Source organism: Tetrahymena thermophila (assembly GCF_000189635.1).
Source record: "Tetrahymena thermophila SB210 genomic scaffold scf_8254590, whole genome shotgun sequence".
NCBI lineage: Eukaryota > Ciliophora > Oligohymenophorea > Hymenostomatida > Tetrahymenidae > Tetrahymena > Tetrahymena thermophila.
In genome coordinates this window covers 346,788-361,587 of record NW_002476361.1, presented here as the reverse complement: position 1 = coordinate 361,587, position 14,800 = coordinate 346,788, and the positions used below count along the sequence as shown (strand labels likewise).

General features: G+C 20.5%; 5 protein-coding genes across 5 annotated transcripts; 3 read left to right on the top strand and 2 right to left on the bottom strand. All coding sequences in view use genetic code 6, as the record gives it.

The window, feature by feature from the left end:
- Positions 1–342: 342 nt before the first annotated feature.
- On the bottom strand, positions 343–2,525 carry TTHERM_00252339 (multidrug resistance pump protein; the record flags this gene model as incomplete). Its single annotated transcript, XM_001471361.2, has 5 exons — positions 343–860; positions 911–1,550; positions 1,603–2,052; positions 2,184–2,327; positions 2,463–2,525. The coding sequence occupies 5 exons, from the start codon at positions 2,523–2,525 to the stop codon at positions 343–345; spliced, it is 1,815 nt and encodes a 604-aa protein (XP_001471411.2).
- Positions 2,526–3,478: 953 nt separating this feature from the next.
- Positions 3,479–4,009, bottom strand: TTHERM_00252330 (hypothetical protein; the record flags this gene model as incomplete). Its single annotated transcript, XM_001019084.1, has 1 exon — positions 3,479–4,009. The coding sequence occupies one exon, from the start codon at positions 4,007–4,009 to the stop codon at positions 3,479–3,481; it is 531 nt and encodes a 176-aa protein (XP_001019084.1).
- Positions 4,010–5,928: 1,919 nt separating this feature from the next.
- On the top strand, positions 5,929–6,374 carry TTHERM_00252320 (hypothetical protein; the record flags this gene model as incomplete). Its single annotated transcript, XM_001019083.1, has 2 exons — positions 5,929–6,034; positions 6,316–6,374. The coding sequence occupies 2 exons, from the start codon at positions 5,929–5,931 to the stop codon at positions 6,372–6,374; spliced, it is 165 nt and encodes a 54-aa protein (XP_001019083.1).
- A 464-nt stretch (positions 6,375–6,838) lies between these two features.
- TTHERM_00252310 (kinase domain protein) lies at positions 6,839–9,835 on the top strand (the record flags this gene model as incomplete). Its single annotated transcript, XM_001019082.2, has 18 exons — positions 6,839–7,146; positions 7,230–7,284; positions 7,339–7,388; positions 7,469–7,555; positions 7,607–7,696; positions 7,762–7,851; positions 7,906–7,995; positions 8,043–8,135; positions 8,195–8,284; positions 8,344–8,433; positions 8,608–8,697; positions 8,755–8,844; positions 8,894–8,983; positions 9,043–9,237; positions 9,288–9,377; positions 9,435–9,524; positions 9,584–9,673; positions 9,739–9,835. 18 exons carry the CDS (start codon positions 6,839–6,841, stop codon positions 9,833–9,835), a joined length of 1,875 nt encoding a protein of 624 aa, XP_001019082.2.
- Positions 9,836–12,180: 2,345 nt separating this feature from the next.
- Positions 12,181–12,621, top strand: TTHERM_00252300 (kazal-type proteinase inhibitor 1; the record flags this gene model as incomplete). The annotated part of the gene is made up of 1 exon (XM_001019081.1): positions 12,181–12,621. One exon carries the CDS (start codon positions 12,181–12,183, stop codon positions 12,619–12,621), a length of 441 nt encoding a protein of 146 aa, XP_001019081.1.
- Between the last annotated feature and the right edge of the window lie 2,179 nt (positions 12,622–14,800).

The window sequence follows — 14,800 nt, the reverse complement described above, 5'->3', positions numbered from 1 at the left end:
ATTTATTAACAAATTTATATTAAAAGGTTTACACAAGAAAAAAAGCCATTTAATAAATATTAACTATTTAACTTATTATATATAATGTATTCACTTAACTTAAGGAGAACATTTAAAAAATTTTTTTAAATTCATTTTCATTAAATTCGGAGCAATTAATTTTATAATTTTTGCAAAATATTTAAAAATATTTTGATGTTACACTAACTATTTATTTAATATATCAAAATATCTCATAAATAATTTTTTTATACATAAACTCTAAGTCATTAATAATAAATAATTATGATTAATTTTTTAATATTTTTATTTATATAATATTTAGTTAATAAAAATATAAGCTCAATTTGATTTCATGATATTTGGCATCTCAATATCTAGTTCTTTTATCTCTAATTATACTCTCTTTTGAACTTTTAATATCTAATCATCCCAATCCATGTTTAAATATTTAATTAGACAACTTATTGAAACAATCCAAGCTGAAAGTGACTAAGAAATCCAAACACCTTTGATACCAAGTTCAAATTTAAAAATAAGAAAGCATGCTAGTGGTAACCCAATTAAGTAGTAAGAAATTAAAAATGTTTAAGCAGCATAATTTTAATTCTCACAACAACGCAAAATCCCACTTAAAACAAATTAGAAACATCCTGCTAAAATAAACATGTAAATATACATATTATAGGCAGTTCGAAAATAGTATTCCATCTCAGGGTCTGTGCTAAAAACACCTGCAAAAAAGTCTTGAAGTAATATTCCAATAAGTATCATTAAAGCCACCTCTACAAAACAAGCAACTATTGTGATTTTGCTAAAATTAATGCAGACTTTTTTTTTACCTTAACCTATTGCATTACCTAAAGTTAAAAATTAATTACTCATGTTAAATTATAATAAAAGTATTTACCTAAGTAGCTATTAGAAGTTTATGATAATCCAAGAGGACACATCGCAAAAAACAAAATTATGCTTGAAAATGAAGACTAACCTGCTAGTTATTTATCATCTTTTAACATGCCAACTAATATTATCTAAATTTCGGAAAAGATCCACTCTAAGAAAAGTAGAGCTCCAACTGGTATAGAGATTTTTAAGAAAGGTATCCAATTATCAAGTAAGAATTATTTTCTATAAGGGATATCCCAAACTTCATCGCATAGATGCTTTTATTTAATCTAATAACGAAGCAAAATAAAACCCAACATCTCTGATACTGCCCTTGAAAAACCAATTCCATATATTCCAAGATCTAGCATTATTGAAAATAAGTAACACCATATCGGGTGGAAAAAGTAAACTAAAATTTAAACCTTCATAGGTATGTCGAAAATTTTTTAAGAAATTAGTAGCTGCCTGGTAGATTCATTCAAAATATTGCTAATGATTGAAGGAATAGCTGAATATGAAAATTATTAAGTGATTGTAGAAACTTCTTCTGAAATTCCAAATGAAATCAAAATAGATTGAGTATTCAGTAAAAAAAAAGTGCTAATTATTCCAAAAAAGAATAAAATAGCTTAACATTTCTAATAAAGCTCTGCCATAAGCTATTTATTAAAAAATAAATATCAAATTATTTGCATTTGTATTTATTTTTACTTAAAAATTCTTTGCTCCAAAAGCTTAGGCTGACTAGATAAAAAAACCATTTCCTAAAGAAACAATAAAACAAAGAGTTGTTGAGTTAAACCAAGTTACTCCCATTCCAAACGAAGCTATTGTCTCATAGTTTCCGAACTGCTTAACAAAAAACATATTTACAAAATTGTAGTAAAATATTGAGAGATATAAGACCGTATTAGGTAAAGAATTGATTATCAATTCACATATTTAAGATATAACATTTTATTTTGTAAGCTCTTCTTCTGTTAAAAACGAAAAAAGATCTTTCCCATTTTCGGCTTTTAATTCTTAAATAAGTATCTCTTTTTTTAAAAAAGCTTGCCTTAACTCTTCTTCTTGTTGCATTACAATTTATTTTATAAATATATTAGAAATATTATAAAGTTTCTCAATTTTCATATTGAGTAAAATTTAATTTGATTTGGCCTATTTATTATATAAAAGATTTTGTAAAAATCTATTATACTTCATTTAATTAATGACTAGGGTTACATACTTTTAGAGATACTTTAAGATTTATAATATTAGCTCTAATTATAAATGTTACATGTTTTTACTTATGATTTAACAATTTTTAAAGATTTGAATTAAGGATGTTATAAGGTATAATCTTAATTAACAATTGTAGAGATAATATATTGTAATTAATATGCAATATCATCTTTTTATGAATCTATTTCATCTATTAATCTTTTAATAATCTGTCAAAAATAGTATGTATTATTAATAATATTTTCCTCAACTATTTATTTACTTTAAATATTCATTTGGTAGATAATGTAATTATTTGTCAATTTTAATTTAAAATAATGAATTCTGAAAATAAATTCTTTTACTTTTAAAGCATCTACTAAAGCATAAAGCCAAATACTCTAATCTTAGCATGCATAAAATTCCATTTTTCTATATTTTTTCAGGCTTAATTAGATAACAGGCTTAAATTAGAATAAATTTAAGAATTTTAAGAATTAAAGTTTTGAAAAATAAAATTTCAAATTTTAAATATAAATTTTAACTTAAGTAAATCATGTAAATTAAATGCATTAAGTGATATAAAAATATTTATAACTATATTAATAAATTATATTTTATAAAATTAATAATTTAAAAAGAAAATATATTTTATATCGAAGATATAAATGATCTTTCATTTTAAATATAGAATATTATTGTAAAAGATGATTTCACATAGAAAATAAAAATTATTATTTTTGATGAAAAATGTTAAATTAATGAGAAGAATCTTAATAGATTTATCATAAAAATTAATAATAAATATTTTAAAAATTAAATGGATTAATTAAATTTTAAAACAATAGAGTTTAAATAAAAAAATAAAATATATATCATATAATCAGCGGTGTTCCCATATGGTTAAAATTTATTTTTGTTGGTAAATACTGAAGATTTTTTTTCAAAAATCGATCAAATATTAATTAGTTATGATCGGATAAAATAAGAAAATTTACCATAATTATCCTATTGTAAATTAATTTATTATCCAACCAAAATCAAGATTGAATATTTAATTTTTATTTATTTTTAGAAATGGAGTAACAATAGAATAATTATCTTAATTTAACTTTCTTAAGGCTATTTAATATTGGAAATAAGTGAATAGTGTTTTATTTGTTTTAAATATTGCATATAGAGTTGAGATTGTTGGTTTTGTAATGGTTTGTTTTAAAATGGTTGGGATATAATTGTTTTGAATTGATGGTTGTTATATGATTGTTCTATTTTGATTATTTTATTTTTGATTGTTGTGATATTATTACTTTGGTATAGTTGATTTTTAATAGATTTTAGGCTTATTACCTTGTGCTAAAGCAGTGAGCAAATATACTATAGGTCATTCGGACCTCCGCACTAAACAACTCTAAAATAAAATGCTATTAATAGAAAGTTAGGAATTGATTGTTTTACATATTTCTTTGATGGGATTGGGACTGTGACTGTTCTATTTTTGATTGTTGGATTCTGATTGATCTATTTTTTGTTTGTTGTTATAGAGTGATAGGATGCGAATAGTTTTTGTGTGAAGAAAAATATGGGCTATTTCAATGAATTTATTTCGCATAAATATGTTAGCACCAAATTTTTTAGAATTTTTTTTTTAAGGTTATGGGATGTTAGGGATTGAATTTTTGTATTGTGGTTATTGATGATGAGATGGCTAGGTGGTGATTGATGGGGTTTAAATATTGGATGATGAACGATGGGGTTGGATTGATTTTTAAATAAATTACAGGCCTTTGGTCTTGTGTTGATTGTGCATAATAGAGAATTTCAAATAGAATGGTTGGGGTTGAGATGGCTGAGTGATGATTAATTTTTTTCCAAAAATCTTGGGATCAAAGACCTATTTTTCTATATATTTCATTTGAAATTGAGGAAGAAATTATATTAGGTTAATTAAAATATTTTTTAAAAAAATAAATTCAATCATGGATAACTGTAAAGAAAACAATTGAAATAGATTTTTGTAAAATTTAATATCTATATTTATCTTTAGATTTATTATATTTTGTCATATGAAAGATTATATTCTAAAATATATTCATTGAACAAAGTAAGTAAATTTTATATAAATATTTCATTATTTAGGAAACTTAAATGAGTTTTGATAAATTACATTTAATTAATACATATTATTTACTCATTTTAAGTAAAATATATTTTGAATCATTTTTATTATTATATGTAGATAAATTGTAAATTTATTCCACACCAATAAAAGCTTATACTTAGAAATTTGATTTATCACAAATAAAAGATTGTTTATAATTTTTAAATGTTTGGATATATAATTTTTTATTAGTTAGTAAAATTATAGATATTGTAATAAAATCAAATAATTTGTCTTGATTATATATTTTTTTAATAAAAAATAAGAAATTTATTATCTATTAATTCTTTGTAAAAAAATTAGAATTGATTTTCTATTTTAGTATATATCCCTCTTACTAAAGTTCTATTTTACTTTACAATAAAATAAACGCTTATTTCAAAAACTATAGAATAAAGCAAATTCTCAGATACATCAAAAGAAATTGTTCAACCAACATCTAATATTAAAATGGTAAAGTAGTAATAACTTCTAATCAGATTGTTTTATATCTTTTAAATTTGAGAAAATTGTTACTGCTAATTGAAATTGATCTATCCAAAGGGTATATTTGACATATCTTTATTCTGAGCTGTCACACTAGTGTCATGGTTATTTTGACAAAAATTTATTGTAAAAAATAAAACTAATTTACCTAGTATAATTAAGCATAGAATCAAAACAGATAATATTTTGAGTAAATGTTAACAAAAAGCATAATTATAAAGATAAGAAGGTATAATATATACACTGAAACTTAAATTGAAGTGGTAATTAAACAAATTATCTAAAATAGCTATAAGAAGTTTGAAGAAATATGTCTTAAAACTTGTATCAAATTAAACATTATCAAATAGATTGCTAGGGAGTTGAATTGCTAAAGGGATTACCTCCAAAGTTGCCCACTCTACTGTTTGTTTAAAAATGTAATTAGAATGATTTTGCAGAAGAATAAAATAACTTGATGATAAGGGAATCAACAACCCAGAAGTATACCTAGTTAAACTTAATAGAAAAAATAATTATATATAACAATCTAAATACTGCAAATGCTTATATATTTACAAAAATTCATTAATCCATAATTATTTTTAAGTTAGTTTAAGGAGAGTAAAATTTGAAATTCAAGTTATTTTTTGAACCTCCTTTTTGAAGAGTACCAAAAGTATATATTTCCTTACATATTTTAGAAGATTTATAGAATAAATTCTGGTTAATTAAAAGTAACTTACATTAATATTGAATAATTTAAATGAATTTATGAAATTTAAAAGGATTGAAAAAATATTGTAATTTATATATTAATAAAATAGTTTAAAAATAAATAAGAGATTTTATTTTATTTATTCAAAAATAATTATTTTACAAAATCTTATGAAAAATTTTTAATATTTTTGAAAATAAAATTAATTAATAAAATTTACTTGTAAAATTTTGAAAATATGAATATTATTGTTCATTAACTTATACACATATTTGTAAAATAAGAAAAATTTTTTTATTAATGGTTAGATAGAAGCTTATTGCGTCGTCTATAGTAAATTCTTTTTGTTTGAAGGATTTACCTATTGTTTTATTGATTACAAGACTTTAACTACAGATACAGCAAATAATAAGTATCAGGTTATCAAATACATCTACTCTTTTTCTCGATTATTTCGAATCCTAAAAGATATTATTTCTATTGAAGAGACATGACAAAATAAGAAATATTTGTCCAAATTTTATTTTATGGATACCTAAAGGAGTTTTCTTCACTTTTCAAGAGGTGGATGGCTATAAATACATTATTTAATAATGGTAATTAGTAGAGAATTCAGATTTATATCCTACTAGATTAAGTTTGAATAATTTAACTATAGATATTTTTTGAACTCTCTGATATAAACCTTAAGATAAAATGAAGAAAATATTATTAGTATTAAGAACATATGCAAAATAAGCGATAATAGCAGAATCCAGAAAATAGATGCTGCAATAATTGATTAATTTGATCATTTTATTGTTTTGAATTTTTAAAAATTACTTCTACTACTTTTTTATCTTAATAAAAATTAGATAAAAAAGTATTTGATATTTAGCAGCTACGAATATGAATTTACTTATCCAAACAATTCACCAATGCAACCAAAAGAAGTGATATTTAGGACTAAAAAAGTGAAGCTGAAATAATTTAAAAAGAATAATTTATACAAAAATGGAAGAAATAATTTAAATTGAAATTAAACATAAAAGAGTGTTTAAATATTTTATTAATTTTAATTATTTTTATTTGTAGTAAATTAAAAAATAAATATATGATGTATTTTATTTTTAAAGAAAATATTTTTATTACATTATTATTTTAACAAATATGTTTTACATAAATACTAAATAAAAAATACAATAGTTACACTAGAAAAAGATTTACATTGTAAAATTATTTATTTTTTATTAAATCTTTTATTATATTTAATTTTTAAAGGAGAAAAAAAAAAATGGCTCAAGATAATATGATTCTTTTCGGTATAATTAAATTATAATAATGAATTAACTAGAAAAAATTTGAAGTAAATTTAGCTTTGTAAATGTTGTAAACAAACAAATTTAATCATTTATTAAATCATGCTATAAATATGGAGTTTTTATTTTTAATCAAAATTAAGATTCTTCTATATCAAAATATCATACATAATATTTAGTATATTGGAATTACTTATTTTACTATAAAGATTAGTAAGGTAGAATTATAAACTGGAGATTTATAAATAAAAAAAGAATAATAAATATTCTTTTTTACTTCTTTTTCTTTAAATATTGATTAGATTTTATACAAAAAAGAAAAAGAAAAAATATTTCTGCAATGTTTTTGCAAATAGTGTTGATAAAAAACAAAAGATAGAATCGAGTTATATTTAAATTAGCTCATTGTTGTAAAAATTTCAATTTTTTTATATTTAAAAGTAAATTAATCAAAAAGTTGGATATTTTTTTGAATGGGAAATAAACATAATAGTAAGAAATCTAAAGTTCTAGATTCCAAAAGTGCTACTATTAAAAGCTTAAATGAAGTAAATTATCTAATGAAAAATTAAAAAAAAACTAATAGTATTTCATATCAAAAGATAAATTAATATGACTTCTCTATTATAAACAAAGTATTAGTTGATCCTAAGTAAAAATTGTTTATTTATTTGACTATTGAATGACTCATTTTTATCCTCTAGATAATCTTTTTTATAATTATTAAACTAGATCAAGTTTTGGATTACACGAGCTCGCAATGCTTAGCTTAGGATTAGGTAAATGCTCCTAGCTAAGGATATTAACTTTAAATTTGAAGTAAATTTAACTAATTAGATGAGAAAAATCCAACTTAAACTATAAAAATAGATTGCATAACCTAGGAGATTTAGGACTAGATAGCTTAAGTCTAGGATTATAAATTTATAGAGACTTAACTGAATTATACATAGATCTAACGTGATTATTTTCACTTAACAATTAAATATTGACTTAATGATGTCCATTTTAATTCATAAATATAGATAAAACAATCTTACTGTTAAATCTATACCAGATTTTAGCTTTGCCATTTCATGTTGCAAAAAAATAAATATATTGTCCATAAATTTGAGGTAATTAAATTTTGATAACTATTATTCTATATTCTATTTACAAATAATTGTTAGCCAAAACAGTGTAAAAGGAGAAGCAGCCTATTATTTGGGAGAAGCCTTACAAAAATTAAATTGTCTCAAGGATGTTTCTATTAACTTATCGTATTTTTAATTTATATATTTCATCATCTTACTACACTTTTTCAAAGTAATACTACAATATTCCATCATGAAGGTCCTTAAAAGTTAGTAAATGCACTCACTACAAGTAAAAAATTGTAATCTCTAAGATTAAATTTGAAGTAAAAAATATTCGTTTTTAATTAATAAATATTTAATTAATTATTTTATCACAAAATAGCGAAAATAGGCTTCGTGTTGATGGTGCAGTAGGATTAGGTTAAGGAATTTCTAAGCTGAAAAATCTCTAATTATTAAATATTGAATTAAGGTACTTACTAATTGTTAAGTGAGATATTTAATAAATTTATTTTGATTTAATTAATAAAGCGAAAATCACATACAAGATAAAGGAGCTTTGCAAATAGCTAAAGGAATATCAAATATCTCTTAAATTAAAACTTTATAAATCAACTTAATGTAAACTAAATAAAAAATTAATATGAGGGGATGATCTCATTTCACTTTGATTCCAATTAAATTTATTCCCTAATCTTAAAATTTTTTAAAATAATAAAGAGAAAATATTTTTTTCAAATGAGACCCCCAATAAAATTTTATTAAAATAATTTTTATGAAATGAAAATAACATAGAAACAATAAACTAACAGATGAGGGAATGACTAAATTTTTTGTAAAGCTTTAAAAATGCTAAAGAATTTCTACAGTTTAGTTATTCGTCAAGTAAATAGACCTTTTTTAAAAATTAAAAAATCATTTATTGATATCTAAAATTTTAAGCTAAAGTTAATAAGAAAATGAAGGAAGTGGTTAATTGATGTAGAGTATAGGATAAATTAAACTAGTCTCTGAATTAAAACTGAGTCTTTGGTAAAATATTTGAATAAATAATTAATAAAAATAGTTTAAAATTAACAAGCAATTACAACATATATTCTGATGGAATTTAGAAATTTGCTGAAGGAATAAAATAATGTATATTGCTACATACTTTGGATTTAGATTTATCGTATCCTATTAGTTAATTTATATTTTCTATCTAAATTAATTTCATTTTACTAAATATAGAGTTAATAAAATTGGAAATTAAGGCATTTAGTACTTTGCAGCTTTGTCAAGCTGTAAAAGATTGCAAAATCTATCATTAAATTTTAGCAATTAGATAAATTCTAATTTAAATTCAATTTAACCAAACGGTGCTCATAAACTAATTTAATCAATTACTATGCTATAAAACTTAACTTTCTTATCAATAAAAATAAAGTAAACAATTAAATAATAAAATAAATTTATGTAATTTTTAAAATCATTAGTGAAAACAATATAAGCGATCAAACTGCTTCTTCATTCTTTTCATAGATCTCTAAAATCAAGAACTTAAAAACTTTAACATTAAAATTTAAGTAAATAAATTGATTTTTTATAATAAAAATAATTAAACTCTATCAAATTTTATAAAGTAATAACATGCTAGGAAATGAATCAATAAATACTTTGAGTAAAGAAATATCCAATACAAAAAATCTTAAAAATCTTTATCTTGACTTTGGGTAATATGCATTTAAATATCATCATAAAAATCAAATTTATCTTATCTAATTGCAAAAAGGTAAAATAAGATATAATTAGAAGGTGCTTAGAATCTTATTTAAAGTATCAATAAAATAGGACACATACACAATTTAGATTTGAACATTAAGTAACTTGCCTAATTAGACACAAATATTAATTATATATTTTTTCCACATATTAAAAATAAACTAGGAGCAATTTTATTGATTTAAATTAGATCTACAAACTAATCAGGAAACTTACAAAGTCAAAAAGATTAGTTACATTTTACTAAATAACTAGCTTTTGATCTAATATTTATAAATATATTATTATACATTTAACAATACTAAAAGCCATTAAAACTAACTTATAAAATACATAAAAAAATAACTTAATTATTCATATATTTACTTATATTAAAATATATATATATAATTTTATAAAATAAAAGTAAATTAATGTAAACTTTCCTTTTATTAATCCCCTTTGTTTTTATTTGCTATTCTGAATATCTTATTATTAATTTTTTATAAAATTTTTAAAAGAAAAACATAAAAAATGAAAATCTGATAAATTATGGAATCTTTTTCTGATTAAAGTATTTAATAAATATAGTATAAAACTTTATTCTAAATATTTATTGACTAAAAAATTTTTTAATGATATAAAACTATTTCTATAATTTAATTTACTCTTCAACTAGCTTAAAAATAAATTCATTTACAACCCAAATAAATTTTTAGGTCATATTAAAATTGGTTTCATTTACATTTTAGTATTTTGTAACATATTTCTTTTTTTTAGCTCTAAGAAATATTTTGTTTACCATTTAGCTAAATTATTTGCTTTTTCTTTTCCTTAATTATCGAACTATTACCAATAAAAGGGATAAGTTACTCAAACACCTAATAAAATTAGTTTAATAATATGTTTATTTTATATTTATAGTAAATATAATAAATATTTTTTTCACTTATCATTTTATTCATAGATTAATGTAGTCTTCAATTAAGTTAATATATAAGTAATAAATTAAAAAGATTTTATTCATAGATAAATATAATATCTTCATTTTGCAATATAAATATCTTAAACTTAAATAATCAATAAATATCGTAAAATTAATTAAATTATTTTGAGGAGGATTTCATCAATTTTTTATTTATGTATTTATGTTTATTTATTCTTTTTGGGAAAATAAATAAATTAAGTTTTTAAGAAAAGGATTTCATCAATTTTTTATTTATGTAGATTTATTCTTTTGGGAAAATAAGTTAAGTTTTTAAGAAAAGCATTACTAATTTTAGCAAACATAAAATTAAAATTTATTCCAGCATTAAAAAATTCAAATTATAAGCATTGAGTAAGTAGAGTTTCACATTAAAAGTAAATTATAAGTAAAAAATTTGATATAATTTTTAAAAACCTAGCAAAAAGTTAAAATCTAATTTAAAATTCATTATTATTAGGTATTAGAAAGAGCTGTTTGTAAATATTTCCAAATATTTTTGCAAAGTTGATAAAAATAAATCAATAAATAAATGCAATTCACAAGAATAAAAATTAAAAAACTTTTCTAGGCTTACTCTTATATTAAATCAAATATCGATTTTAAAAATAAATATTCAATCTTATTAAAATGTAATTTAAAGATGTAAACTTATTAATTGAGAAATGCTATTAATCTAAATTATTACTTTCTATTTCATTTAAACAAATTATATGAATAAAAGGTTTAAAACATTTATACAGAATTTAAAATGAATATTTACAATCATTAACCTTATAAAACATACTTATGAAAATAAAAATTATAAACTATTACAAGAATGAAATGTTTAAAATGAATTATAATCATTATTTATTTAACATGTAATACATTTTTTATATACTTACTTTCAATTTATTTATTTTTTATGGTTTACAAATGCTATTTATTGCTTATATCTAAATTACTAATCAGGTTTTATGCTTTTTAATCTTTAATCATTTAAATAAAAAAGATAAGAATAGTTTAAAAAAATAAATTTAATATAGTAGCATATATGTATTGCTTTATAGTTATTAAATAATATATAAATGAAATTTTAAATCATTATTAAAAATAAAAACTGCTATTTATTGATTCCATTATAAAATAATTTTATATTTGTAATAAATATTGTGATATATAGAAATTAAATATCTAAATTTGCTTAAATTATGTTCATTCAGCAAAAAGGGTAAAAGTAAATTATAATAAGTAAATTCTTATTTATTTGATAAAATTTTTATCAGATTTTAATCATAAAATATAAAATTTAAATAATATATTCTTAAAATTCTATTATCAATTAGCTTTTTATAATAGCTTTAAAAAATTAAAAAGAAATGCTTTTCAAAATTCCTTTCAACTAATTTTTCCATTAGTAATTTTGATTCAATTAGAAATTTTGATCAGAATTCTTATCATTTCTTAAATGAATGCTGAGACCAAATATTCAAAGTAACCTAAGAAAGCTTTATTCATTTCAAAAATAAACTATTAATAAAAAATTAGTAATCAATTTTAAGTTTAAATATAAGAATTATTACTTTATTAAAAGATAATAATTAATTTAAAATTAATTAAAATCAAAAATAAAAAAGAAATTTTGGAAAGTCTACAGCGAAATGAGAAAAACTTGTGCTTTTATATTTGCCTTGCTAATTATTGCTAATGCTACTAAATTAGAAAATTTGTGTGCCAGGTCTGACTAATTGGTTAAAGACTGCGAACCAACAGCAAAACCTGTTTGTGGTGTCTCTATTTCTTCTAATGGTTAAGTAAGAACTGACTTCATTAACAAGTGTACTGCTTGCAAAGCTGTAGAAACTGAGTTTGTAGTTGAGGGGCCCTGCAATTCCTACCCAAAAACTGGAAGCTTCTGTCACCCTAAGCAAAATACATTTAAATATTGTCCATAAGTAATCATACCTACATGTGCTGTATTTGAAGATTAATCTAACTGTAAAAATCCTCCATGTGGATATGATGATGCAATCAATACTTGTTATGCTTGTATGTCATCTGACATAGCTTTAGCTTTTACTGGAAAATGTCATTAAGATTGATTAAAAAAATAAATATAATCTGTTTCGAATATAAGTATTGTTTGTTTTTTGTATTATAATATAAATTTTTTTTAATTTTTAAATATTAAATTTTTTATGATGCATATTTTAATTCTTTTTAGACTATCTTTATAGTTATAATATGAGAAGTATTAACTTAATAAATTTTTATTTTATAGAGGAGAGAAATGAAGTTCAAAAAAAGTTTATTTATACTCTTTATAGAACATAAAAAATAGAGTTAATTGATCATTATTAACTTATATCTTGATAATTCCTTATATTCTATAATTATACACTCTTAGGGATGGACTCATAAAAATTTTTAATATAATTTTTTATTTTTTCATTATGAAAATAATTATTTTTTATATGTTATACGATCTATCCCAAGTCTAATTATGTGATATTGTTTCGCATCATCAGAGCCAAATTATATCGAATGCTGATATTGTTTGAACTTATCAGATGTTTTGAAGTAGCTGACTTGTCTAAAACCTATTTAATTTAAATATCTCTGGATAGTTCTAATGCAGACATTTAGATTCAATATGAAAGAATGATCTTTCTGATAAATCAAAAGCTTTTAGTGATTTATTCTTTTAAATTTTATTGTATAAATATTCTTTAATTTGATTTTCTTCCTCTAGTTTAATCTCTGTTCTTTTCTCTAAACTCCAGAAATTGTTTTTAAAGTTTATTAATATACTGAGCTAAATCCTTTAACCTTCTTGAGGTAATTTAACCTTATAGTTATTATCTTTTCCAGGTAATGGTAATGCCTAGATTTATTTGAGAAAGTTTCATTTTTTAATTAATTTCTTTAAATTACTACTGTTGGAATAAACATTAATTACAAAATTTTAGTCACTTCCAATCTGACTAAGAATAAATTTTAAATAAATGTTAATATTAATTTAAACTATTAAATTTATTGTATTTTCATTATTTGTTAGAAAATTCATAAATTCAAATAATCTAATAGCATTCATTTTTCTCAAATTAAAATAAAAAAATTATATTGTATTTACACCTCTTCCTCTCCCTAAAATATTTTTATTTATTTATTTAACTTTTTTATTAATTTATAAGAATTTAAATTAAAATAATTTTTCAGTTTTATTATTTTAATGAAAATAAATAATTCATTAAATGTTTTTAAAAATGTTTAAAAATTTTAATTTTTTTATTCGAGCAGATTTTTAAAGATTCTATCAAATTAAATTTTTTATTATATCATGATAAAATATTATTAAATTATTAAAAAATATGCTTTTAATTTAATACTAATGTATTGATTGAAAGATCATTAAATATTCATGCTTTCAAATCATGATTAATAAAAAGTAGCTTTTGCCTTTAACCTATTTTTTATTGATTGAATTGAATGTTATTACAAATGATATGAAACAGTGAAACCGTGCCATATCAAAAGTTGCAAAATTTATTTGACTTAATTTAACTTCTAAATTTTTTTTAAACAAAGACTTATCACCTAAAAATTTAGAAAAAAATTAAAAATATGGGTTTGAACATTCTTTAATTCAACCAGAAGTGTCTCTTTATTTCATTTAATTGTTTTTAATCTTATTTATAATATCATAAAGTGGCTACTCAAAAATATTAAGTGAAAACCAAATTATTAAAAATAACACACTTTTCATGTTTAGAAGTAACTAATTATCAAATTAAAATTAAATATTTTATTTTATCTTGATAAAATATTATTAAATTATTAAAAAATATGTTCTTTACTTTAATAGTAATTTATTGATTGAAAGATCATTATTTATTAATGCTTTCAAATCATGATTAATAAAAAGTGGCTTTTGCCTTTTAACCCATTTTTTTTTGTGATTGAATTGAATGTTATTACAAATGATATGTACCCCGCCATATCAAAAGTTACAACATTTATTTGACTTAATATAACATCTAAATTATATTTTAAACAAAGATTTATCACCTAAAAATTTAGAAACAAATTAAAAATATGGGTTTGAACATTCTTTAATTCAACCAGAAGTGTCTCTTTATTTCATTTCATTGTTTTTAATCATATTTATAATATCATAAAGTGGCTACTCAAAAATATTAAGTGAAAAACCAAATTATTAAAAATAACACACTTTTCTTATCAAATTTTATCAAATCTATTCAAAATTATAATTAAATAAAT